Source organism: Lepidochelys kempii, chromosome 8, assembly GCF_965140265.1.
Source record: "Lepidochelys kempii isolate rLepKem1 chromosome 8, rLepKem1.hap2, whole genome shotgun sequence".
NCBI lineage: Eukaryota > Metazoa > Chordata > Testudines > Cheloniidae > Lepidochelys > Lepidochelys kempii.
This window is the reverse complement of record NC_133263.1, coordinates 88,503,463-88,531,373: the sequence shown is the minus strand read 5'-3', so window position 1 is coordinate 88,531,373 and position 27,911 is coordinate 88,503,463. Positions and strand designations below refer to the sequence as shown.

The following is a 27,911-nucleotide window of genomic DNA, read 5'->3' as shown; positions in this document are numbered from 1 at the left end:
TGTCAGTCCTAAGCAGATGTACTGCATTTATTAAGGGACATGGGTATACAAATCAATGTCACTGGGCAAAAGGTATTGGGTCAAATGACAGTAAATCTTTTCTCTTTGAAAGTAACAGGTGCAAACACCATATCCACAAAAAAGGCTTTTTATCCTTGTTTAATTTTCCTTCAAATAGTTTATGCCCTTTTCCATGAGGCCAACACTTGTATTTATCTATCAATCTTAATATTTTCTACCAGGATCAATGGTATTCAGGTTATAAGATGAACTTTCATGCTCAAGCCTTTGAATTAGTACAATCATAAGCCAATTTGTACTGTGATTCTGTCCATTTCCCTCCACAAACATTAAGTGAACTTTTCTGTTCTGACCCAGCTTTTTTAAATACGAACAAGCTCTAGTCACAGCATGGCAGCATGATGAGCAAGCAAGAGGACAAGACAAGTTACTGAAGAGAAGCTCATCAATAGCAAATATTGGAACTACTCAATGGAGGGAGACATTTACCCAAAGTCCACTGCTGGCAATGGATATGCCAAGGCACTACCTCCGTAAGATTTAGAACACTTGGGACAAACTAGAAGAGACGCCTGAACCTAAATGGATTCTTATATCTGTTTTCAGGACATTTTTAAAAGAGCATGAAAATAAACCTTTACGTCAGTTAACACCCACTAATATTAGAGAGAGATAACGTCAGTTTCAGTTCTTGACATAAATGGACTAAAAGAGGCAAATTTACATCTATCAGAAGAACAGCAGATGGACCAACTTTATGTACAAGCTGTCTTTAAAAGGTGTATTATATCTGACATGTTATTCAAGGTATTGCTCTATACTCTGATATGCAAAGAGGCAGACAACTTCTGTGACAAAGTCATGGTAGCAAGGCTCAAAATGCTCGACTGGCACAGGAGTAGTCTGGATAAAGAGTTAAGATTTGTGGTAGAGAGCGCAAATATATAGTTTGGGTGGAAGGGGTTCTTTTACAGCAAAAGCTTTCCAATTAAGGTGATTCTGGAAATCAAGCTATTTGCACAGTTGTATTATCAGTTGTATTCCTAATTGACAGATGCCATTACAACCTTCAACACATTCCATGGTGTGGAATGTGCAATTGCAAAGGGAGCAAAAGTAATTAATGAAGGTTTACTTCTTGGTGCCAGTAACTGGAATACACCAATGCTAAGCACCTGTGTAAAACGTGTTTAGTGTCAGAAGATCTGACCCAGGAACAAAAAATGTTACCATCCACTGTTTGGAAAAATTTACTCCATCACACAGCCTTCTATTTTAAACTGATAAGTGAGTGCACTACAAGAGTCTAATCCAATGGTATTAACATTTGTTTAAATCAGCACAAATGTGTATTGGGGTTTTTTGGGTAGAAAATAGTTTAGATAAAGCAAGCCAGCTAAACAGCAAAAGTTTCATATCCAAAGGCTTCCAATACTTTTTGCCTGTCCTATACAGCTTTTAAAAAAATAGGGCATTACCATTTGTTTTCTACCTACCTGGTTAAGAAACTACAAATATTTTATAAACTGCTCTAAGAATAAAACATTAAATAAAATGAGCAACCTGTTTCTAGTCTCCTAACAAATGCTGCAGACAAAAGAAAAAACCTAAGAAATCTTTTTTTTTTATTAGTCATTCTCTCAAGTCCTTTCATATTTGGAAAGTGGTAATGTTCCTGTTCACAGGGATTAAATTAACCTAGAAGGAATTTCTACAAGGCGTAGCGGGTCTTCTTACAATCACCCTCTGAAAAACATTTATTTGTCAGCGAGTAATCAGAGACCAAAGGGTGAAGAAATGGAACAAAAATTCAGAACAAAATTTAGAGCAAAAAGGTAAGGTTTTTTTGGTTTGTATCCCATGTAGACCACAGATGTCTCCTTTTGAAGGGATTTGTTCTCAGACTTAAGAGTCAAATATTCTCCTCCCAGACCTAGATGGTGTCGTTTTCCTCTTCAGAATAAGAACTGCAGCTAATGGAACAGTGCGTAAATACGTCAGATAGTGATGTATTTATATAAACAGACTGCACTGCCAAAATTCCATATTCCAAATGGAATTTAAATAGACTGTATTAGAAATAGACGATGCTCTCTTTCTCACCTCCCAGTCCTGTAGAACAGAAAGAATTACCCCAGTCTAGAGGATACTTTCTCAAAGAATAATATTCAGTAGGATAAACAACTTTTATCAATAAAGTATCTAGTTCTGTTGAAAGGAGAAAGGAATAAAGGAAAAAAGGGTGAGTGAAGGGTGTAATATAATTTTAAAAAACTTTTTAGACCAATCATCTGCACATCACTGCTGGATCGATATGCAGGTATTTGACTATAAACCAATGTGCTTTGACTATTTTTCAAGTATTTGATATCAACTTTGTATAAAGATTCTGCAAACACAACGAACTACCAAAGATAGATGAAAAATGACTGTTTTTCCAAGTCTGAAATTAAGTATTAAAAACTAAATTAAACTATTCCAGAATAGTATTCCACATGGTACTAACAATTTGCCAAATTAAATTCTACATATCCCAACTGACCATGGGTTGATAAAAATCTGCTACGTAGGTACTAAAGGAAACAGAAATAATGTGCAATATTTAAAAAACAGTTTGTAGTTTGGGGAAAACGTCTAAAATCCCGAATTAAAAAACACAAATGAAGTGAAAGCTTTAACTGGTACACACTGTTCACACCTATATTTCAAGTTTGGAAACGCATATTTTCAAGCAGCAATACAAAAAAGTATCCATGAAGAATGCATAATCTCTGAAAAAATTATGAAAACATCCCTGCTACCATTACATTTCTAAATACAAAACTGACTACCATATTGTTGCTTCTGTGTAGCGAGAGAAGTTCATTTTCAAAACAGATAAAATTCAGTCTTTAGGTGTGAATGGTATGAATGACAGTCTCATTTTTTAAATTTCTTAGTTGTTTAGGATCCTTAAGCATGCAAGCCTCGTAGAGGAGGGCCCAGCGAGGGGGTAAAGTTGGCTTATGGACATCCAGTTTAGGACAGAGCTGGGAAAGCCTCTGGGTCATCTACATCAGGAGCAGAAGCACTTGACTGAAAGAAAAACATATTATAGAAATTAACTGGAGAACTACAAAGTTTTTAATCTTTACACTTTTCATCTTTTTTAATGTTATGCATAATGATACACTTGTATCTAGCAAGTTGGAAGCTGAAAATTAAGAAAAGTGGCTGAAAACCCATTGTTTGGCATTTTAAAGTAGTATATAAAACAGTCAAAATAAAATTACTGAAATTTCCTATGATTTTTTTCCCCACAGTAAATCACACTGAGACTTAGGCTAAGTATTGTCAGATCTCTCACACTAACATTTTACTGCTGCTACTCCACTATTCAGTTACCCATTCTGGGCATCTATTAACCATGTTCACGCCTCATTATTAGCATGACCAGACAGCAATTGTGAAAAAACAGGACAAAGGGTGCGGGGTAACAGGAGCCTATATAAGGAAAAAGCCCCAAATATCGGGACTGTCCCTATAAAATCGGGACATCTGGTCAACCTACTCACTATACTTATAGAACCTCTCTCTCATAGTGCCATGTGTTTTTCAAAAGGTATAAAACAACTCTCTCTGTGTGTGAAGTACCTTACAGATGGCTGATCCCATTCTATTAGAAGTACAACCTAAGACACGAACAAAGTAACAACCTGTGATGTGGCTATATATTGACACAAATTCTAAGTCTTGTCATGGCATGAAGGGATGGGTCACAACTGTTTTGTTGACTGTATAGTTTTTATTCATAGATAAAAATATAAATTTTTTTTACTTTAAAATATGTAACTATTCATGCCAATACAGAGATATACAATAGAACTGGAGAAAAATAGGTTTCTTGGGAATTCACAGAATTTTAAGGAAGATTAGTTTTTCAGGAACAGAATTCTGTTAAATGTGAATCTGAGTTCAAGTGGAAACCTGTGCTAACATATACTAGAGTTGAAATACACCAAGCAACAACTGGCAATCTAAAGCTGAACTTTTAATAATAAAAAAAATGGTCCCTTAAGCACATCTTCAACCATCTTTTATGAAGAAGGTTGCTAGGCTGAACCTGAATAAGGATGTAATGACTAAATTAGGAATTAAGAGGCTTCTAACCCCTTGATATTGTAGGGGATGGAAAGGGTGGGGGAGGTGGGGAGAAGAGAAAAGGTCATACTCATTCACGAGGAGCAAAGAGGTTTAGTTATAGCACTACAGTATAGGTTACCATTTATTTATTATTACGCAACCCAAAAATCCAAACTGCAATTGCAAGCAAGAAGGAATTTCAAACAAACAGAGGGGACAGAAATGCCAAAAAGCAAATATAAGACTGAGGCAAGAAAGTAGTCCCCTATTCCATACACACATATACATTGCTGGACATCAGTAGGGCAAGGATCTGCTACGACAGGTCGCTAGCCCTCCCCTTTTTCCATTCCATCAAAACTAAAAGATTAGCCATAAAAGCCAATCCACGCAGAAACCAATTATCTCCACAATAGGCTAGCCTAATTCAAAGATAAAATGAACAAAACACTATCATTGTAAATCACCAACCTGATTGGGTGTGTGGATCACATCAAACTCCTTCACCAACTGGAAGGAAACACACAAAGTCAACACAAAATAGCTGCAAGACCCGAAAGCCTTTAAGAATACCATCACAAAAACAGTCAAAGAGACTAGATGTCATACTGGAGTACCAAGTTAGAACAAGAAATACCTGGATTTTGGGCATGCTTCTAAGGAAAGAAAACCCAATTCAACTGCATTTGTAGAACCATTTCCCAACTACTAACTCTGAACATCCAAGATGAGTTAATACAGAAGAGAAAAGAAAACCACATTTCTGTGAGTGGTGCAAGTGAGCAAGGTATTTTGAATAAGGCGTGACTACAAGCAGGCCTACCATTTGAAAAACTGCACCAGGGCTGCAACTAAATAAATTTAAAGGTGAAAACCTCCAGCACAGATGCACTTAAACTGGTTAAATGACCAACTAAACTTGCTCGTACTGTACCTATAGTAGGGATGATTTGCTTTAGGGTTACACTGTTCTTCCAGTGCAGACAAGCCCTAGGTGCTTTTGCTTTCTAGTGAGAGAATTATTGCAGAAACCAGGAAAACAGAAACTACTAAAACAGTAATGACAGAAGTCTAACAAGGACAAGAAAAGGTAGAGGAAACTAAGAAGTATTTTAGGTGAAAACATGAAGACCCGATTTCTACAGTCTGCTAACTTTACATACTTTTCTAGAGGAAAATTTACATCTTCTGGAACATGTCTGAGTCAATGGAGAAAATGCAACCATAAACTGGGAGTTGTGTGTCAGGGATAATATAGACAATTAGAGATGACAAAGCATTCCTAGGCACTGTGTAACCTGTGATGAAACCTGAAAGAATCCCTGTAGAGAGAGACTAACATTTTAGAGTCAATTTTGCCAATAACGAAAACATTACCAAGTTGCATCCTTAAGTTCTAGTAGAAAGCTAGTTTACCTGAAACTTAAAGGGATAAACTGCACAATTAGCGTGTAAGTACCATACAAGTGCTAATTATATGTTTCCTAGCTGTGACAGGCTCTCTCTCCACTCCAGCAGGAGGAAAAAGGATGGACTACTAAAACAATGATCTCTATAAAAAGAATACACATAAATCACGGATTCCAAAGCCAGAATGGACCACTGTGATCTTCTAGTCTGGCCTCCTGTACAACACGGGCCACAGAACTTCCCAAAAATAATTCCTAGAAAATATCTTTTAGAAAAACATCCAATCTTGATTTAAAAATTGTCAGTGATGGAAAACCACACCCCTTGATAAACTGTTACAGTTGTTAACTACTCTCATGGTAAAAATAATGGCTTCTCTAAAAATGGCAAAGATTTCTGGAAAAGCTTTATTTATTTATTAACCCAAATTGCCGGAAAAGAGACTGTTAAAAAGAAAATAATTTGTGGATCTAAGCACAGATTACTTACTTTGTCAGTTCTGCTTCCACGCCCGGGCCTTCCACCACGTCCCCGGCCACCTCTACCACCTCTGCCACCACGTCCGGGGCGACCAAGGTCTCCAAAATTGATCTCCAGCTGGGACGTAATATCATTTGCTGGTTTACGGAAGTGATGATCCATTACAGAGTCTTCAGCATGAGCCTAAAATTAAAACGAGAGCATCCACCACCACTTAACTTTTTTTGTCCAACTTAAAGCCCTAATCTTACAATCACCTATCTATAAGCTTAGCTTTAAGCAAGTAGTACAAAAGTATGCTAGGTTCAGAGTCTAAGGATCAAGAAACCAGCAGGTTCTTCTCCTTGTGAGAAATATATCAACTTTGTTTGAATAATACAGGAACTCCACTAACATACTAGCTAGCATACAGCAAAGGAAACATTTACCAAAAGAACTTTAAATGAAACACACTGGGCTATTCCTAGATCTTTCTTGTATTCCATTAAAGGAACAAGAGCTGATTTAGCTTTCTGAAAACAGAACTGAAAGAATTTACTTAACATCCGTATGTTTCTCACTAAAAACAATAAAAAGTCCTCTTCCAGGACTCCTGCTAGTTCTATATTTCAATTGTTATTCATTCAGCGTCAATAACCTTTGCATATTTAACATGATTGCTTTTTAACTTTCTCCATTTGTATATCCCGCTGTACTATCTAAAGCCAAGAAAAAAGTTTTATAGTACTTTATTCACCATACAATCCATCTGCCACAATGGCCAATGGATGAGATGTATGCACAATATACTGCAACCATGATGGCAGCTAATATACCATGCTTAAATAAAGAACAAATTGGTATCATGAGCTATAGTGAAAATTACACAAGAGCCCCAACCTTGTGCCATATTAGCATATACTTAAAAAAAAAAAAAAAAAAAGTCTTCTGGAGCTAGTTGATCCCTCAGGTATTCACCATTTATTGTGCTGAGAAATCCTAAATTCCAGTACCAAAATATATATTGGCAAGTCAGTAAGGTTGGGGGGTGTTATTAACAAACACATACATAATACAATTAATCATTAAAAAAAACCGAAAAAAAAAAAAAAAGTGAGAAGTCAAGAAAACTGTATCAACATTAAAAAGCCATTTACATGCATCTTTTTTGAGCTGGTTTCCTGAAATGTGCTTACTGTAACTGAAAACTTAATGGCCCACCAGAAGAATGAGTTTTAATAAAACAGTTAGCTTACTCAAAAACAGATTTTATCAGAATAAAGAGCCATAAACAGCAACTGTCAGTTAGCAATACTTAACATTAAATAATTTAATTTCAAAGAGAACATAATCTCCCCTTTTTCGCTGACAAAATAAATATTTGTCAACTTCAGTGCAACGATCATTTTCTACTATGCTTTTTTTGGGTGGGATTCAACTATTGCAATAAATACACATTATGGCTTGAACAACCACAGGCTGCATATAACACATCAAAAAGTGAATCTATTTTAGTAAACTGTGGTAGCACATAAAAGCCCCACTGAGGATCAAGGAGGCCTCATTGTGCTAGGCTCTATACAAACATATCTGAAGATATTGTCCCTGCTCAAAAGAACTTGCAATCTAATTTAAGACAAACTAACAAAAGAGTAAAAAACAGGAGAGGGATGAGGGTAATAGTAATAAGAACATATGATTACACAGGCTTGTATATGCATGGCTTGATGTTTCCACCTCATTATGAAAGCTATTCTAAGTATGAAAAAAAATCAGCAATTCTCTCTGGCACTATCTCGCCATTATTAGCTGATGGTTTCCTGTAGGCATCACGGCAGAAGTGGGTCCTGAGGTGGGCTGTGAAAAAGAACTTTATGGGCTGTCTCAGAGAAGTGGCTTCTGTGTATAAGGTATTGGATGAAAAAAGTAAGAGGAACTTATGAAAGAAGCAGACAAGTAGACACTTAGGAAGCAAACATGCTAGTTGTGAAACGGTCATACATGATACACAGCAAGGCACCGGGCATGGACAGAAGAGTTGTATACCATATATTTATATACTCTACTGTTATTAATTTCCTTACATATAAATGTTTTCATCTAATGATTAGCTGATTAGTGATATTTATGTTTTGATGTGACCTCCTTAATTACAGATATAAAGGATCAGGTACCTCATTTGACTCCAGCGGACTCCCCGGCATTTCTGTCATCCCCTTTGTCTGATGCAAGTTGTGTGTCCACACCCAAGATATAAAAACGAAAGGAAGAAATGAGACTCCATTACATACAGAAATACCAGGCACTAAGGTTAAGTGAAACCACTGAATACATACGTCACTCAGTATATGAAACAACAAAAGGCTACACAAGTACCCACAAAGAAGACTGATGGAGTGACTTATCTTGATTCAACAGCGATCAAATTTAAAATACCACAACTGCAAACCCTGTGAGGAAACCAAGATGCAAATTCACATCTCAGGTTCTCAGCCACCACAGTGAGTGGTACAGTATAAGAACCTAGGTTGGTAGATTAAAGTATTGTTCATCCGGTAAAAGAATATTTACATACAGTTTGGATTTGTGTGTCACTGTTCCAACTGTAAGGCCAATATAAGCCTTCAATGTAAGAAATCTTGTGTTTTTCCACAAAGGGTCATAAAAAAAACCAAAGAAAAAGTTTTCAAAGACGACTTACTATTTTCTAAATTTTCAAAGATATCAGGTATTTTCCAACAAACAATTTAAAGCTTTTTCAGGTACCTCCCATCACACTACATCTCTCACGATGAAAATTAGGAGAGGCAAGAAAGCTTGGAAGCATAGCAAACATGTCTGATATAGACTGATTTTCCAGCAAGCAAGTCTTTCACCAGTAAAACTATTTACACCTGAAACTTTAAATGCTTTTCACAATGCCATTTACATTTTGATTTTTCAAGTACGTCAACAGAATTTGTGTATTTGACTCAGTAAAGCAAATTTGAAAGGAAACATCTGAGACTTGTTTTATGTCACACAATGCAATTTAATGTGTATGTGCAAAGGGTTTTATTGGATTTGGATCAAGATTCCCAAAATTCAACAGATCTCATCTTAAATCTAACAATGAGAAACACTTTTGAGTGAATTTTACTAGACATCCACTGGTTTTTTACTGTTTCATGGAAAATGTGAAAAGGATAAAACAGCTAGATAAATACTTGGCTGTAACTCCTTGAAATAGCAAAAAAGAAAATTGAGGTTGATATGGGGGACAATTCTTTCACAACTTTAAGGCAGATGGTGAACACTGGACACTTTAGTCCTCCATCCTTAAAAAGGCTCGGGGTGGCACTTGCCCACCAATTACCTCAAAATGTAGCTGAAGGGTTGAAAACTGATCCATCACCAAGCCCATTCAATCCCTGATTACTCTGTTAAGACTATCAATTGAGACACATTGTGATCATCTGTATTGTCCACAACAGTCCAGAAGGACCTGGACTGAAACCTCAAACCTATATACAAGTCAAACCACTGTTGCATGGTAAGTTTTGATTGCTATCGACCAGAGCAAGGTTTGCACAAGTGGCCTAAATGTGAACTATTCCATATCACGTCATCAGTTTTCATGGTTGATCAGGTGGTATGAGAGAAGGAAGAATGGAAATAGCAAGAAATAATCGATTTCTGGATTTTGTTTGACCACTTTTGGATTATTGTACTCCTCAATCTGTTGGTAGAGAGCTCATGCAACTGCTATTCTGGACTTTTGTGTTATCAAAAGCTCCCCTTCTATATTTTGCTAACAAAAATTTATCTCCCTTCTTTGACTCAATGACAGATCAATATGGGTGGGGAGAGATGTTTGTTGGGCTGAAATACTGAGAGTCTTTATAAACATTTTTAAATATTGAAAACTGCAACTCCAGAAAACCAAATAGTTACTAATTATGATAAAAGATATAGTACGTAGGTAACCAAATAGTTACTAATTATGATAAAAGATATAGTACGTAGGTACCTTTGCATGTGCTGCTAAGATGACTACAGTATCGCTGCAGTATTTTACCCTTATTTTATTTTTTAGAGGAGACAATAAAATTCAAGTCTCCCTGGCCAGACACCAAACCAATCTGGTTTAGAGAAAAAGATTCCAGCCTGTCTGCATGACTTCAAGAGCTGCTAAACTTCCAAAACCATATTAGATTGCCTTAACGCACAAACATATAGGTAAATAAAAATCAATCTATCACTGGAAAATTCTCTCTCTCTCTGCCACTAACTCTAAAGGGATTAGATGATATATATGCCTTGGAAGTCAGCTTTTCTCAGTATAATCTCAGGTCATTCACAATTTAGCCTTTCTAGCAAGGCTGGGTCTTATTACAGAAACAAATTAACCCAGGAAATTATTTTTTATGTGTTACTGTAGCATCTAGGAGCCCTACTGATGGATCAGAACCCCACTGTGCTGGGCAGCGTATAAACACAGAATAAAAAGATAGTCACTGCCCCCCCGCTTACAACTTATTTTCCCCATAAAATATGGACTCCCAATGATGTCATTGTAAAAGGCTTTTCAAAAGAGTGAATTCGTTTACTTCTATACTGCGAGGTAAAATTTAAACTAAATTATAAAAACCTATATTTTCTACTGATGCCAATCACATTCAAGTGTTTTTATTGACAAATTTTAAATATTCTTTAGTTTAACTAAAATGGAAAGTATTGAGTGTATAACAGCGCACAGATCTAAGCACTTATATAGCCACAATCACAGTATTATCCAAGTACTGCCTAGTCTCAGAATGTATTCTTCAACAAGAGGCTAATATCAGTACCCTCATTTTATAGACAATGAACTGGGGCTAGAGTGCTCATCTATCCACACATGTAGTTTAAATTCTATGAAAAATAAACTGGGTATGTATACTTAACAAGAGTGACAGATGTAAAAAGTTGAGAGCATCAATTTATTCAATTAGAAAAACTAAGGAGAGTAATGACAATATACTGGCTTAGTGGAGTCAGTGCAAACTACGGAACAAAAGTCTAGATCCTTGGCTTGTCACAGACCAGGTCATTCATCCTTTTTTGAAGCTAATATTTAAAACAAAGACCAACTAAAAAAAACCCTTAACAGCTGTTTTCAAAGCTGTTTTAAACCACTGGCTAGGCTGCATTAGAAAACGATGCAGTTTGAATTTGCTTCCTCTCCTGAAACTTAAAGGAATTTGCATCTGTGACTCTTCTAAAATCGGTGTGCGAGGTCCAATAATCCGCTAGATATTGTGGGAATTGGATACTGCGATTCTTCACAACACAGGACTTCCCTGCTTCTGATTCATAAAACATTACAGAAAAATAGCAAGTACTCCATGGTTTCTTGAATTTAATATTCTTTACAGGCACTCCAGGTAGTCATGCAGTTATACTGCAAAACATCAAGATACCAACATTATGAAATTAGATGTTCTATTAGATTTTAAGATGTTTCAGACAGGGCCCATATCTTCAGACACGTTTGTACAGAACCTACTACAATGAGCTCATATCCTGACTGAGACCTTTGGGCATGATAGTAACAATAAAAAATTACTGAATGTATTATTTGATACTTGATCAAATGCCTTTCAAAGTTTAAGATATAATTTGTTTAAATGCACTTACATGTTGATAAGGTAAGGTTTTATTTTAAATGCTCAAAAAGAGCTTCCTTATGAACCTATCAAAACTGCATTACCTCTCCAGAGTTTAACACATTACTTTTATGGATAAAAATATAATACCCACTAAGCTAAAAAGAGACAGCCCAGTAGCGGAAACTGACTGCACTAAACATTGTTTTATTTATGCTGCTTAAAAATTTTAGTATCAAAGCACCCTACTCCTGCTTTTAAACAGCAGTTTTATTGCCATAATCTTCACATGTCAAGAAGTAAAATCTGCAAGTCAAACAGTAAATATATTTTAACAGCATGAGATCTAGCTACTTTGGAATACCATTAAGTTTTACTTTACCTCCTCGCTCTTTGACTTATGGAGAACAAATCCTTTTTTCCATTGCCCATCAGCACCCTCGTTTGGTTTACGGATGTTGAATTCAACTTTTGCACGATCCTTATTCTGAATAGCTTTCCATTCATCCAGGGTCATTTCTTTTGGGCCTTCTTCCTTAACCTCTTCCACCTCATTCTCTCTGAATGAAATTCATTTTTATTATGATTACTTAATTTCTATTCATTAATATTTTAAATAACTATGCATAGCAAATCCAAAAACAGTGCATCAGTGTCAGAATACATGGGAATTCATTAGGTCAAAGATTTAGTAGTAATTATTAGGACACAGAGTAGAAAATCTTTAGAACTCTGCCCTACAGAAAGGGTGTATTGCTTTTCAAAAGTAAGATAGGATGTCCACCGCAACCAACCAATAAACACTCAGCAACAGCAGAGCAAGGTGCCTCTGAACAACAAAACGGGAGTATAGCACAGTAAACAGTTTCAAGTTAGTGGTGGCCCAAGGTATCCCTATAAGCATTAACGTTATTTTTCACTGCAAATGAGATTTTTATCTTTTGCCATGGAATCAGTTTTTCAGATGTCCCATAGTAGATGATGAAAATAAGACTGGTAAGCAAATTAAGTGAGGGACACTGTCACATGCTGTTCTCAGTCTTAGCAATTTTTCAAATACGTATTTTAATAATTTTGTTTCTTCATTCAATTTCCCATCTTAAAATGCGCAAAATGGTTTACACCTCCACCAGCTGATCACAGTTATAGTTTCACCTGGCTTGAAACAGTAATTGTAAACAACTTAAGATCTGATTCCTAAGTTTTGCAGTTTCACTAAGTGTCTCTGATCCGAACCAAAAAAACTATTTTGTAACTTAAATACATACTCGATCACTGTGTTCAGTAACAGATTGTGCTCTAGTTACCCATATTGAGAACACTAAAACTCTGTACCTATTTCACCTAGTATGTTTATATAGGGCAAATGATACCGCTTACATTCAGGATTTACATTTCATTGGACTTTTTGGGAGAATGGTATACACAGGCATATGTAAGATACTATAAAAGCATCAACTAAATGAGATAAATAAAAGTTTCTTGTTATATAGTAACCTTAATTTTTGGTGTGATAATGGAAAGGTTTTTTTTTATGTTAAACAAAGACTCAGACTTAAGTACTCAGCTGAAATGGTTCAGCTGTTTCAAAGAACACGGTTATGGAAAAATATGTTTGGACATGTTAAAAAAATTGTTTTCAGCTACTCTGCTGAGAAGCTCCACTATTCCATGCTTTGGAGGAAGGATCTGAAATTTGGCGAGGAGGATCACCCAGGTTTCAGGAATATGCCTTTTGCCATCTCTGTGAAAATTTGCACAGATGTACAAAGATAAGCCTCCAAAAATATCTCAGTTTGCACATGTTCAGCAGAGGCTTGTTACAGTTTGGCAGCTAAATTCTCCAAACACTCTGTATGCACTCAGCATGCTCCATTTCCTCAGCACAGCACAGCTCCTGAGATCAGACTGCATGTGCTATCCCTAGGGGCACTGGATCCAAAAACAGGAATGCCTGTCTTGCACCCGCAATACTACCCGCTCCTGGTGCCCATGGAGCATGGATGGAAAATGAAGCAGCTCAAATGCAGAAGAGGATGATAGGGGAAGTGATGCTAGGCAGATAGGAAAAAAGCATGGGGAAGACGACTAGAGGCAACAAGGAGTAGCGGCGGAGGGGACAGGAGCAGAAGTGGCAGGGATCAAGGGCAAAAGGATCTGTAACCACTAAAGCACATTCTCTTAGGACATGCTTACACCAACTTAACTATGTAAAACGTACACACTACAGTGTTCCTCCTGCCACAGTAACTTGCCTGCTACAACAACCTAGTAAATCCACCTCAACAAGAGGCATACAGCTTAGGTTGATGTAGTTTGAGTGACGCAGCATCTGTATACTGTCTGCCACACGGACTGGGGAGCGGAGAGCCCCGGTAGTACCCAACCTCCAACTGGGAGCTCCCTGGGGAGTTGAGAACCTGGGTAGCAGCCAAGCTTCCGGCTTGACCGAGGTGCCAAGCTGAGAGCCCGGGCTCTCAGCCCCCCACACCGCCCCCTTCAGTCAGTGCAAGCCCTCCTAGTGAGGAGACACAGCACCCACAGAAGGACAGCAGTGTGGACATGAAAAACCGCAGTAATTACTGCGGGTGCTGTAAGTTGACCTAACATAGGTTGACTTAACTTTGTAGTGTAGATGTGCCTTTAGAGAACCTAGAATTGATTTCATGATTCTTGAGTGAACTTTCTGTTACTGTCTAGCAAACAGCTGTGAAACCCACTAGCAAAGTGTCTCCCCATATCCTTCTAATGGCAGGTACACACAGATACACAACCTTCTTCTGTTACCACAGTTACTCTATTAGCTCAAGCAGTAGAGGACTACTGTGAATTTAAAGATCCCAACCTGCTGATGACTCATGGGCAGGGTAGTCAATATAGTTCCACGTGATTTTTTAACTTCAAGTTTTAAGCTTTAAAAAAAAATAAAAATAAAAAACCTTCGGAAACTGCATCCAGAAATCATGTTAAAAGAACATTAACATTGCTAAGTCAAGCACTCAAAAGTTAGGAAATTCCAAAATTAAGTTTGCTTGTACAGCATTAGCCCCTCTGGTACATATGCATTATGATCTTGTCTTTAATTACATGATCACATATTATTTTCCCCCATATGACCCAGCCTCATTCAACACAAGATGGACAGCACTCACTAACAAGGAAGCTATTCAATATTTCTATTTATCTTCATCCAAACCCGTGCTGAAAACAGTATCATTAATTTCTTCTGGACCCTTTCTATAGCGCTTATGAATCATTTTACCTTCATGCAGTATATTGTCATAACACGCGTGTGAAGCGAAGTAGCATTATATCCACTGAGACAGAGATTAAAGCCAAAACTGTCAGAAATGTAAACTAATTTCGAGCACCAAATTTTAATTATTTATTTTAATGTACACTGGACCCTCGCTAGAACTCAGGGTTCGGGATCCGTGCATGGTACTGCGTTACAGCGGAGGCCGCATTACCATGGATCCCAATTTAAATATTTAAATTTGGGATACAGCGCAGCAACCGCGCTATACGCGAATCCGCGCTCTAGCGATGCACGCTCTAGCGAGGGTCTGCTGTAGTACCTCATTTACATTTAGGGCCTGTTTTTTCATATTACTTAGCTTTTTATAGCACTTTTACATTCAAACGAGAGCCCCCATTTACAACAGTTGCAGTTCTGAGTGCTCCCAACCGCTGCAACTCACAGGGTAACCAGAAAATGAGAAACCTAGAACTACTTATGAAAATTTTTGTTTACATGACTTTCCCAGAATCCTATAACTCCTCTCTGGCAGAGGCAGGGATAGAATCCATCTTTCAAGGGTGGCTTTCAACTATATTAACCACATTCTTTCTCTACCTGCAATTCCATGCCTCATTCACTGTACATCTTCTAACTTCCACTACAAACGAGGTAGGGGGTCCTTACAGACAACTACAAAACCCTGATTCACCCCCCAGGACACAGTCTGTCCTGTGCATGAAGCAAGGGTCATGTGCTCTTATAGTTAAGGACTGTTTCACAATGCATACACAGAAGAGCGTCAAATTAAGGTTCCACAGGTACCCTTAATTCTGGCATTTTCTAATTTTGAGTACTTGATTTTGCAACCTTAATGTTCTTTTAGTGTAGGTTTTTTGGATGGAATACATGCTGCCATTGAATCAGACAGCTTTATGCCTCGTAAATCAAATACACATCCAGGAGATTTCTCTCTTTCTCCAGCACTGGAAAATTCTCTATCAATACAAAAAGCTACAGTAAGTCACCGCATTGGCCCTTTCTAACAAATACCAGTAGGTCATGATGTGCCTAAAGAAGGACTTTATAAGTTATTAGCGCTCAAGCCAGGATTTTCTCAATTCAAGTATATTCCTCTCCTGTTAGTTCATGCTACACTGAAGTCATCAGTTGTGGCAATCAATTCCTTAATATCATACGGCCATAGTGGCTTCAGTATGAGATTAATCAGGAGAAAACTGAATTCAAAAGTCTTTACTTACAATGAAAGAAATAATAAAAAAAAAATTAGTGGCAAAGTAGTTTGGATTTGTTTAGTTTTCCCTCCCTCATCTCCGTTTCCAACAAGAAGTTTACCAAATACCTCATTATAAAATTTTAAAAACCTCAGAGAGCTTTCTGTTAATCTATAAACCTGTCTCACTAACAAGGGGTAAATAATTTTAATTTGATCGTTTAAAGAACATTTTTAAGGAAAAAAACATTGAAATGTATGATCATGCTTCCAGAGTGTTGAGTAAACATTTAAAATAAATCTAACGTAAATAAACGAGTTCAGTGTAAACTCCAAGATATATAAATAGATCTGTACAAACAGAAGCCCCATTTACATGAGAACACAACATCAGTACCCACTTATCCACATCATTTCCATTTTCATCCAGACAGACATCTCTTATGCTCCCACTCAAGCCTGTTTGACCAACCACCTCTTATCTTCTTTGCATAATTTCCAGTTTCCATGCTACTTTCTATGCTGTCTCAAGTGGTGGGGGCAGCTTCCCAATGGATAATTTCCCTTCCAATCTGGTCCATGAAGTTTATGTAGACTAACACATCCACAGTTAACTTTACTGACCAGTGCCCCGTGTCTGAGTTACCTTCTACCTATTTGTCCCTATTTGGCTAAGGATGTCCCTTCTGTTGGCATTCTACATATTTTACCTACGGAAAGTATCCTACATGCTATTTAAACAGATTACAAATTGCTATTCCAATTTACGGTGAAATTCTATGTAAACCACCCCATGGTTCAATATAAACACATCCTAATTCAATAAGAACACTAATAAACTTACGTACTGCTCTTTGAAGATGTACAGCAGTGTGTGAGCTTGCAAACTTTCTTTCTTATTTTCTATCCCACCCACCTTTTACCTAAACTTGACCAAAATAAAATGACTAGACTTCTTTCTCCTACTTTAGCATTCTATACTCCAGATCTGCTTCAAAGGTACCTAAGCTACTCCATGCTACAGGGGAAACCTGATTTTCATTAAATGCAGCTAACCTGAGATTCACACTAGTATGCTACTCAGATGCATGCTGGAATAGGATATTACTCCAATAACTTCCAGGAGAAGCAAAAATTGTTTGATCAACTATTAAACATATTTAATATTAGTAACATTAGTCTGTTTTGGTTTGAAACACTTGATTTTTAACACAAGCTTTAATAATGACAAAACTGTAAGCTTCTAACATATCCAGCAAAACATGCTTAACATTACGGCTACAGAAATTAGTGGTTTTAATTTAACAGTTGTTTTCCTATAAAGTATATACTGAATGAACTTCTGAGAGGCTAATGCAAGACTTCCATGTGATTCACACTGTAAAAATGATTTTCAACATGAACCAAACTGTCTAAACAGCTGTAACAAGTAGTAATGGACTCCGTTCCAAAACTTCAATTGTGTCAATGTAATTATTTTAAATAAATAACCTGATCAGTAATATGTTCGTCATACTACTGCTCTCAAAGCTGATTTAAAAAACAAAAATAACCACACCCCTGTTCTTACTAGTTGGGCATTTTGGGTGATGTCAGGAGCTACATTTGGGTAAAAAACAAAACGTTAACATTTAAGCATGTAGTTTCATTCATTCATCCACCCAACTTCACATCAAGTGTTTCAGAGATAATCTGTTTTAAAGAACATTTTTATATTAAGAACTGATTTATCATTTTGGGTAGTGGGAATCTAGTGCATCATATACTCAATTCTGCTGCACTGTGGAAAATGTGGTTATCTGTAAACCCTCCCTGTTGAGTAAGTCTCCCTTCCACAGCAGATTTTTGTGTTACTGTTGGTTGTTTTAGGGGCCAAATCTCAAACACCAGCGTACAGCAAGTGGTTAGACTGAGCCAGAAATCCCTGAAAATGCATCACATACACTTGCCTCAGGCTCTGGAGGACCAACCAAGATGTTCCACATCCTGAGCGTTTCCCCACCAACCCTAGTGCACGGGAAATCTGCTGGTGGATCCACTGACCCCACTTCTGCTCACCTACATACTAGAAGGTGGGGATCTTCACCACTACAGAGATGCATGGGACATGGGGCAAACTGCACTTCTGCTGTACCAGAGTCTTCCACAGCCTTGGAGGGGCAAAAACTGGCCTTTAATATTCAATCTAGGAATGGACAAGGAATGGATCATGGGGGACAAGGAATGATGAGAACCTGTTCTGTTCATTCCCTCTGGGGCACCTGACACTGACCACTATCGGAAGATAGGATACTGGGCTAGATGGACCTTTGGTCTGACAATTCTCATGTTCTTATCTAATTTCCCCTCACTAAATAATAACTTTGCCCTCCTCTTTATGACTATCCACAAAGTCATTAATGAGAAAACTGACTGGTACTACGTCCCTTATTAGAATTTTCTTAGACAAATGTATACTCTGAGATGCCCTCTAATCCAGTTGTCATTTTCTTATGACATTGTCACATGAAACCGTATCACATGCCATACTAAAATTGACAAACTACATTTCATTCATCTGCTACATTTATCATTTTATCAAAGTTTCACATTACGTTTTCATGAACCCCATGTCCCACTACTGATTATCTTGTTTCCTATAGCCACTTGCTTTTATTAAACCAATCCAACAGCTGTTAAAATCACTGATTTCCAATTCTCTGGTTCCCTCTTTCTTGGAGGGTCAAGTTAAATTAAATTAAAAGTAGTAAAATTAATCTGCAAACCCTACAAACACACAACAACAGAACTGGGGAGACATGCAATATTTTCCTCAAAAGTTTGGCCATCATCAATACAACTACTTTGGAAACCCAGAAGTAAAAACGTGCTGCCTACCAACTATTTCCTCCTGCGTAGTTACTCTGCTCAGATGTGGCTGGGTAGCTTTCAAGTTTTTCTGTTTTGATTTGAAGATCTTATTTTGGAAGCATATTAAAACTATCATTTAACTGATTACTAGCAAAATAAATCTAAAGGCGGCCTAGCAGTTGATGAACCAACAACATGTAACCATCTAGAAATAAATGTAGTTTAGAACATGCCTCTCTTCTCCCCAGTCTTTCAACAGTACTGTGACCATTTACATATCTGGGGAAGAAATAGCAGTGGTCCCACAGGTAACAGCTCATGCTAATGGCACCCTGGCCAAAGAACCCAAGAAACTAAAGCGTAAAATATACCCCTACCCCGATATAACGGTCCTCGGGAACAAAAATATCTTACCATCTTATAGGTGAAACTGCGTTATATTGGGGTAGGGAGAGGAACCGCTCCCTGCCCCAGCTCGCCTCCGCCTCCTCCCCTGAGTGCGGCGGCCGCCGCTCCGCTTCTCCCCCCTCCTTCCCAGGCTTGCCGTGCCAAACAGTTGATTCGCAGCAAGCTGGGGGGAAGGAGAGGGGAAGAAGCGGAGTGGCGGTGGCGCACTCAGGGGAGGAGGAGCGGAGGTGAGCTGGTGCGGGGGGGCCACAGCAAGTAAGGGGGGGTGGGCGCAAAGGAACTGCTTGCGGTAACATGAATTCGGATATACCGAGGTAAAGCAGCCCCGCTCCCCGAAGCACTGCTTTACCGCATTACGTCCAAATTTGCGTTGTATCGGACTGCATTATACCGGGGTAGAGGTGTAGTTCAAAAATGGTACGTGAAGCAATTGGAGAAAGTTGTAAAAAGAAGAGTACTCACTTATTCTCAGAATCAGCAGGTGGATGTTCCTCTCCTTCTGGTGTTTCCTCGGTCACGTTTGACTGATCCAAATCACTGCAATTAAGAGATTTTTCTCCAAACCAGCACCTAACTGTTTAAAACTACTAAGATGTTACTGAATCTCTAACTCAGATTCACTTAATTGTCATGAGTAAGGCTACATTTTAGTCACGGGTATTTTTAGTAAATCATGGAGAGGTCACGGGCAATAAACAAAAATACATGGCCTGTGACTTGTCCATGACTTTTACTATATACCCCTCAGTAAAACTTGGGGGGTGGGGGCGGGTGGGGGGGGGGGGGGCAACTCGGGATGGCAGCCCTGGGGGCACCGCGAGTCATGGCCTGGGTGCTCGGGGGTGGGGGGGGGGGTGCTGATTCCCCCCTATCCTGCTTCTGGGAAGCAGGGACCCCAGCTATTAGCTCCACCTGCTGCCTCCACTCCGCCCCAAACCCCGATTCTGCAGCTCCCATTGGCTGGGAGCCGTGGCCAGTGACTGCAGGAGCTGAGCGAAGGGAGTTGCTGTCGCCCGTCCGGGAAGCGCCGCCCCCGCCCCCCCGGATAAGCACTACCCCCACCCCAATCCCCAGCCCTGAGACCCCACACACCCCCAAACTCCTGCTGCTGGGGAACGGGGGGCCCGAGACTGCCCCAGCAGCAGCTGGCCCACCTGGCCCAGAGGCTGCCCGCACTGCTCAGGCAGCCCCCCGGGCCAGGCAGGCCAGCCACTGCAGAAGTCACAAGAGAGGTCACGGAATCTGTGTGAAACAGAGCCTTAGTCATGAAGTTGAACTTTTCTCACTATTTCATGAAAAATGAGAGTCTCTTTATAGATTTAAGAAGGCCATTTGCTGCAATTTTCTGGGCAGTTTTCCCCAAGATTTGTATTGCTCTTAGTATCAATCCCCAATACTTCAAGTGTCCTGCCTCCTCCTCAAACGTAAAACTGACCCAGGCATTAAATTGAGGACTAGAAAGACAATGAAGCCCTTGAGAAAGTGTAGCTGTAAAATGATGCAAAGTGACAATCACAGTTTTTCAAAATGTGCAACAGAAAAACATCAGTTTAAACTTAGAGTCAAAGTCCAAGTAACCTCATATGTTACCAGCAAGCTATTAGGTAACTTTTTGCTTGGCAAGTGTTAATAAAGTTTCAAAACTGAGTTTAAGAAAACAAACTAATGCTGCTTCCACTAACACTGGAGACTTAAGAAGTCCCACAAAAAACTACAAATTCCAGAGAGGCAAATACATTTTTTATATTTTATAAACAATGGAAACAGGGGGACCTGTTTAAACTTTTCTAATTTTTAAAATTTCAAGAAATTACAAATTACTAACGTTAGCTCATCTTTGACGGTTCCCCAGTTGTGTGATCCACTGCCACCACGTTTATCCTCATGCTTTAGGCCACTGAAATGGGAATGTGAGAGAGAACTAACAAAACTGAGTTAACATAATAGTGTCTGGATACAGAAATTCAAAGGCAAATTAAGAATTGTATTCTATTAAAGGCTAGTGAAAAACACAATAGGAAGAGTTTAAATTTAAGACTTACGATCTATCACTTCCACTATGCCTGTCAAATTCACGCTTGCCACGGGAGTCAAAGCCATCTCCTCTGCCCATTCCACGTCCACGACCACCACGTCCACCTCTTCCGCCTGGACCACCACGACCACGTATAAGTCGGTCAATAATGGGTCTATCACAGAACAGAGGCCATTAAATAGTACATTTCCAAAATGTAAAGCACAGCTCACAGAGCCTTTCAATATATTTGTTTTTAAACTCTATGCTGTATATTGTTCGTCAAATATAAACATCCATTTAGGAATACTACCATCTAATTACTATCTGAAAAAAATAGCACTTTAAATGCTGCCTGAGTTCTAAAATCTTGAAACAATGCTTTAAAAAGTCAACTGCTTACCTTATTTCATCTAGTAATCAGCCATATTATTGCAAGTAATACAACAAATATCACAAGCACTACATTTTCTCTTTAATAATGGTCTTTCTCCCCTTAGCTTATTTCTTTATATTTTCATTGTGGCACAATTGCTTAAAAATTATAATACCTAGTAGTGCTGTATTTAAAACTCACAATTCTGGAATTCACATAACTTAGGCTTTGTCTACAACACAAATTGCATTGGTCTAACTAAAATGAGTTTGAAAACCTCTAATTAAACTGACAGAATCCCCCGTATGGACATACTTATACCGGCTTAAAACTTGATCTATAAGTTTAGCTTTTGACTATAAACTGAATGACATAAGCTAAACTGATTTAGACCTGTAACAGCGTCCGGACAGAGTTCTGCACAAGTTCAAAAAAAAACACATCTTTAGTTAAATCAGTTCAACTATCTGTTTACACTAAACGTTGGGTCCACAATAATTTGGGTCAAGTATATAAACAAAGTCATGCAATAATGATAAAGATAGTTATTCTACTTTACACGATTACACATTTTTTCTGATGAAGTTAACAAAATTAAGATACCAATGTTCTAATCCAATCAACTCAAAGATTTTATTAATTTTGTATACCAGTAGATGGAAATAAGAGTACTGACCCAAATCACCACAAAGATTGTTTGCAAGATGAAAAAGTCTTACTTCTCCACAGAAAATTCCCCTCCTTCACCCTTCTCTTCAGCAGGTTTATCAAATCGGCGTTCACGAGGCGGTCGTCTCTCTTGTCTCCTCTCAATAGGCTTGCCTTCACCCTGAGGCTGCTGCTGATCAGGCCGTCTGCCAATTCGTCTTATACCTAAAATAGTAGACAATCTGCATCAGCAAATTATTGAGCAACCAAGAAATTGTGACTCTACCAGCAAAAAAACAAAACACAATACAGAATTGACATTTAGGTTTTACTTCCAATCTCCTGATGGCCAGGGGTTTGGGAGGATTTCCTTTTACAAGTAATGTTTTGTCCTTTTACTACCACGATGTAGCAGCTTGTTTAAAAAAAAAAAAAAAAAAAAAGAGGGAACAATTGGCTCCTGGCAAGTAGGGGCAAAGGGGGGCAGCAGTGTACAGCAGACCCACCAGTCCCAGACTGCACGCCCAGGGGATCTAGTCACATGGAGTGTTGGGGTTCTTAGGGATTGGCTTGTTTTGAAATGGGATTAGCTTGATTTTTGGCTTATTGTGAAAGTCAGGGTGCTTATTCACCACGTGAAAGTTGGCAACTGTGCTTCAGATGTGTCACTGCTTTGGTGCACATTAGAGAAAGTAAGTTAGCATCTGCATCAGATGCACTGGAGCTCTGCTCTGAGATGTGGATAAATTAAAGTGCTTTTACATCACATTTCTGCTGCATCCTCACTCATCCTAGGAACTGGTAAGTGGCTGGCGATTGCCAGGGCCCCATGTGCTCTAACCAAGCATCCTCCTACCCCAGATATTATTGTTTGTTATTTGTATTACTGTGGTGCCTAGGAGCCCTAGTCATAGAGACCCCACTGTGATATGCACCGGATAAACTTTTCCCTCTGCCCACCAAATGGCGTAGAACCAGCTATTCTGGCTCTGTGACAGCGCAAGATTCACCCAAACCTTTATAAGCTTTAGGAACACTTTGTGCCACCAGCTGTAAGTTTATTTTCTTCCTGCAGGAGCTCACTTTCCCCACTCCCATTTGCAGGTCACTTTTAAAGGGCTATTACCAGTTTTTCACTGTGGTATGTCTGGAGAACTCAAATAGACAATGGTATGGTACTGTTCTTTTAGAAAAAGTTAGCTTACTGCTCTTTAGAATGAAAACAGTTAGGTCACCAGAACAAATTTGTTTTAAGCTTGTTTTCCACTCTGCCATTATCTTCCATAACAAACCATTTCAAAGCAACAGAAACACCCTGATTTCTAGGATTCTCTCCTAAACACATTCTAGTTAGAGAATTTTAGATATTTCATTTCCCTATTTTATGCTACTAAGGTTATTTTCATGAAAAAGGGACCTTTGTTTATTTGTATTAATATCCTCATGCTGTTCGCTCCTCATGTGGAAAGAAGTTAATTGATATCTTCAAAATTAGATTATGTCAAAAAGACCATTATTACTTCATAAGTTATGATCAGAAGGGACAAAAGAACTCAAGGAAGAAGCGACCCTGTTTTTATGAAAATTTCTTTTGTATTGTATTGCAAAGTTCAGAATGCTAAAAATATACAAAAGCTGTTTTTTTAAAAAAAAAAGAACACATTTTCATGAGATATCAGCTGCTTTAACATAAAATCAAAACAAGCAGGAAAACAATGTATATCAGCATTAGAAAAAAGCAACAAAACCACAGAAACTGTAATTTTTAAACTTTTTTTTAAAACCACAATTCAGCTATGAAAACAGCCATATTCCCCATTAACCTACTATACTGTTTTATGAATAAGAGCCTACGAGAGTCAAGCCATGTTGTCTTTGATCCCAACATTTAAAACTGCCAAATTTCAATCTCTATAAGCCAGCTGAACAAACGCCTGCAGAACAAGCAATGCCATATTTGGGTGGAGATATAAGAACTGGCACATTTGTAATGATATCCAAGCCAAACACACACAAATGAACAATAACTTCCTTACCCTACAAACATGTTTTCAAGACCCAAAACTCTTGATAAATAATCCTTTTCCATATGAAAAGATAGACGTTAAACTCACAGAGATTTACTCTAATAAAATTCTTTGGAGGAAAAGTAGTATTAGCTCAATTTTACAGATGCACAGGTGAAGGGAAGAGAAATTAAGTAACTAGCCTCAGGCCGTACAGGACATATGTTGCAGAACCTGGAATTTAATTAAGATCTCAAAAGTACAAGTTGAGTGCTTTCACCACAAAATTCTCATTTCTAGCAGCCTTTTTTATGAGTTCCTGAAGGTGCAGTTCATCAGCTCTTATATTTGGAGACTAATATATTGGGGATGCAGTTTAGACAATGTCATGACTATTCATGACTGGCGCTTGTATTTACACATGTACCAATATACAAATTTACTTGGAATATAAAATTAAGCATGTCATTAAAAGTGAAATAAAACAATTGTGTTCTATAGAAAATCAGGCATGCTTACAAACTTGAGTGAATTTTCCCTTAATACAATATGCCAAGTTTAAAACTCCCTCTACCTTTATTATTCCAGTGAATGGATTTGCCCTTGTGTAATAGATTTCTATTATAAATCCCCGAAATACTGAGTTATTTCTTTCCATATAGATACTGTTCACTTTTGAGACAATTTTTAGAACTTGTAGATACCCATGTTGGTCAGGAAGAAACAGAAGTAAGTCAGGCCCTTATAATATGATAGCTGTCTTAAGGGTCAAAATCTTTCTGTTCTGTAGCTTTACTCAAGAATATTACCCACATTTAAAAATCTATTTCATGAGGGAAGACAGAGCAAGTTTATGATACCTGGTCTTTCAAAAAAGCTACCAGGTTAGTAAATGTCAGCTGGTATTTTCTGAACCTGTTATTCCAGAGCTCAGAAAAAAAATCCAACTACCAGACTTTGATGTGCAAGATGTCCATAGGAACAGTAATGTAAAACACACATTTTTGATTTTTATTTCCTATTTGTCCTTCACAAAAAATGCTTTACTTAGTATTTCCTTGGTTAAAGTGACATATTTTGTTAAAGATAATTTCGCTCTTACCAAAGTTCAAAAAAAGCACCCCGAGACAATATTGCAATGTATTTTTTCTTTAAAAGAAATGCAATGTGTTAATCTTTAGTACTGTAATCATTTCTACTCTTCTGGGGAGTAAGATTTTTAAGAGCTCCTTTAGTGTTGGTTAAGTAATAATTATCTTATCAGTTTGCCAAATAGTTCTTTATCCAAATATTACCAAGCACTTTCAATGCACTCAAAAATTATATGATGAGCATTACAAATTTAGGCCACAATCTTTCAATCATGCATGTGCCGAAGTTTATGTACATAAAAAGCCCTCTACCACTGTCCTGCTAGGGGACCCTTGATAAGTATCTTCCCTCCCTATGCCTCAGTTTCGACATCTGTAAAACAGGGAAAATGATACTGATTTCCTCCCTAAAGTGCTTTGAGATCTAGTGTGCCACATTATCTGCCAATGAACTATACACATGCTTAAAATTAAGTATAATTTTTGCAGAATCAACCCATAAAAAAGTAAATCAGACATTAATTTTAATGTCACTATGTTTTCGTATTCCTTCACTTGATCATAAGAGAAATTAAACTTTGTTACAGTCCATAAAAATGTTTACCATACATTTATATAAGAGTGTAACTTCAGTAATAATGCATGTGAAAGAATGTACTTTTATTACTAATCTCAATCCAAATTATCCTTAGTGAACCAACAGTATTTCAGAATGAAACTATTAAATGGGACATGTCCTTAGAGATGCACTTTAAGCTTAACAGTCGATTATTAATCGGTCTCTAATTCATATTCCCAAATATGTTTCCTTACTCATGCCTCTCTTGCCAGATCGGTACCCCACTTCAACCATGAAAATTTTATCATAACTGGGTCCAAACATACAAAAATAAAGACATCAGATGCACCACAAATTAAACGGCTCCATTTTGAGCTTCCCAGGCGGTGGAAGGCGGCGGCAGATAGCTTCGGCTACTGCGTTAAGAAAAAGGGATCGACAACACACTGAAAACGCACATGGCTCAGGTATAATTAGCACAGCTGCACTAACACGAACATGCGGCTACCGTGCTTTAAAAAGTGATGCAACTCCCTTTGGAAAAACAGAGTCTGCGGACAGTTTTTCGTCCTCACACGCCTGCTGCCATCCCACCCAGACTCTTATCGTCAGCAGGGTCATCCAGCCTCCACAAGTCTGTCGGTGCAATGCTCCGGGGCCACAAGTACTGGGTAACATACAAGCACCAGCAGACCTTACTGAATCCTCTTTCCTAACCCTGCAAAGTTGGGTCACCCCGAGCTTCCTCCACCCACCCCCGGCCACTAACATTGTTAAAACCCCTTCCTTCCGCCCACCCCCTCGCCCCCACTTGGATGCAGCCCCTTCTTTCCCAACAAACATGTGCGACAGGCCTCACTTCCCCCCACGTGGGTAGAGAAGCAGCGGCCCCGGCCTGCGACTACTCCCCCCCGCCACCCCAAGGAGCAGGTGGTGTCTCTGAGGGGATCTAGCAGGAGCTGGCCCACCTGGGGCTTTCACGAAGTTCAGCCTGCGCTGCCAGGCCGCGTGTGGAGGGGACGGGCTGTCACCCAGGGGCGGCAGCTCTCCCTCAGCAGGCCAGGAGGGAGATGCGCCGCTTCTCTGCAGACCCAAGGGGGCTTAAAGAGTCTGAACCCTACTCGGCTGTGGAGCCTCCCTCCCCAAGGGAACCCGGCGGGGGCTTGAGCCCGGACCCTCCAGGGCCCCACACCAGGGCAGGGAGCGCGAGCGCATGTCTGGCGTCTCAAACTCCCGCCGCCCTGGCGTACTGTGCGCGGGCCGCATGGGCCGCCTCCCCGCCCGCCGTCCCCGCTCACCTTCCTTCCTCAGCGGCGCGGCGGGCTGCCCGCTGCCCTCCTCCCTGCGGTCGCCGGCGCCCCCGGGCGCGGCAGCGAAGGGGGGCAGCGGGTTCTTGCGCTCTTTCTGGGACTCCCTGCGCAGCTGCTTGGCCGCGCTGCTGCTGCCGCCGCCGCCGCCTCCCCCAGCCTGGCCCGAGCCCCCGCTGCCGACCCCGCCAGAGGAGTTGGCCTGGGCCGCCTGCCCGCTGCGGGCCCCGCCGCCGCCGCCCCCTTGGCTCCCGCCGCCGCCGCTCTCCTTCCTCCGGCTCTCGGCCGCCCGCAGCACCTCGAAGGGGTCCGACTCGTCGTCAAAGAGCTGGTCGAAGCGGTTGGTGACGACGCAGCCGAACCCTTCTTGCAGGTGTCCGGGCATGATGGGCCCCTCTCGGCGGGATCCTCCTCCGATGCTGCCCAGGCCCCAGCCCCCTGCTCGCGATACCCCACAAGATGGCCGGCCCCAAAGAGACCCGCTTCTCTTCCGGCGCCAGGAACAGCCGGGGTTTGCCGCGCGCGGAGCATCGCGGGAGCT

The 27,911-nt window shown here is 39.4% G+C and overlaps 1 protein-coding gene across 2 annotated transcripts; it reads right to left on the bottom strand.

Annotated features, from left to right (window-relative positions):
- Positions 1-27,879, bottom strand: SERBP1 (SERPINE1 mRNA binding protein 1). 2 transcript variants are annotated; one of them, XM_073357395.1, is made up of 10 exons: positions 27,362-27,879; positions 22,479-22,632; positions 21,412-21,558; positions 21,195-21,266; positions 19,832-19,906; positions 12,022-12,199; positions 8,187-8,234; positions 6,043-6,216; positions 4,615-4,653; positions 1-3,096 (listed from the first exon to the last, which is right to left on the bottom strand). In XM_073357395.1, the coding sequence occupies exons 1-10, from the start codon at positions 27,753-27,755 to the stop codon at positions 3,040-3,042; spliced, it is 1,338 nt and encodes a 445-aa protein (XP_073213496.1). In that variant the 5' UTR covers positions 27,756-27,879; the 3' UTR covers positions 1-3,039. The 2 variants fall into 2 exon arrangements, with proteins under 2 accessions (XP_073213496.1, XP_073213497.1); XM_073357396.1 differs by having other exon boundaries at positions 21,195-21,290; positions 27,362-27,878.
- Positions 27,880-27,911: the final 32 nt, after the last annotated feature.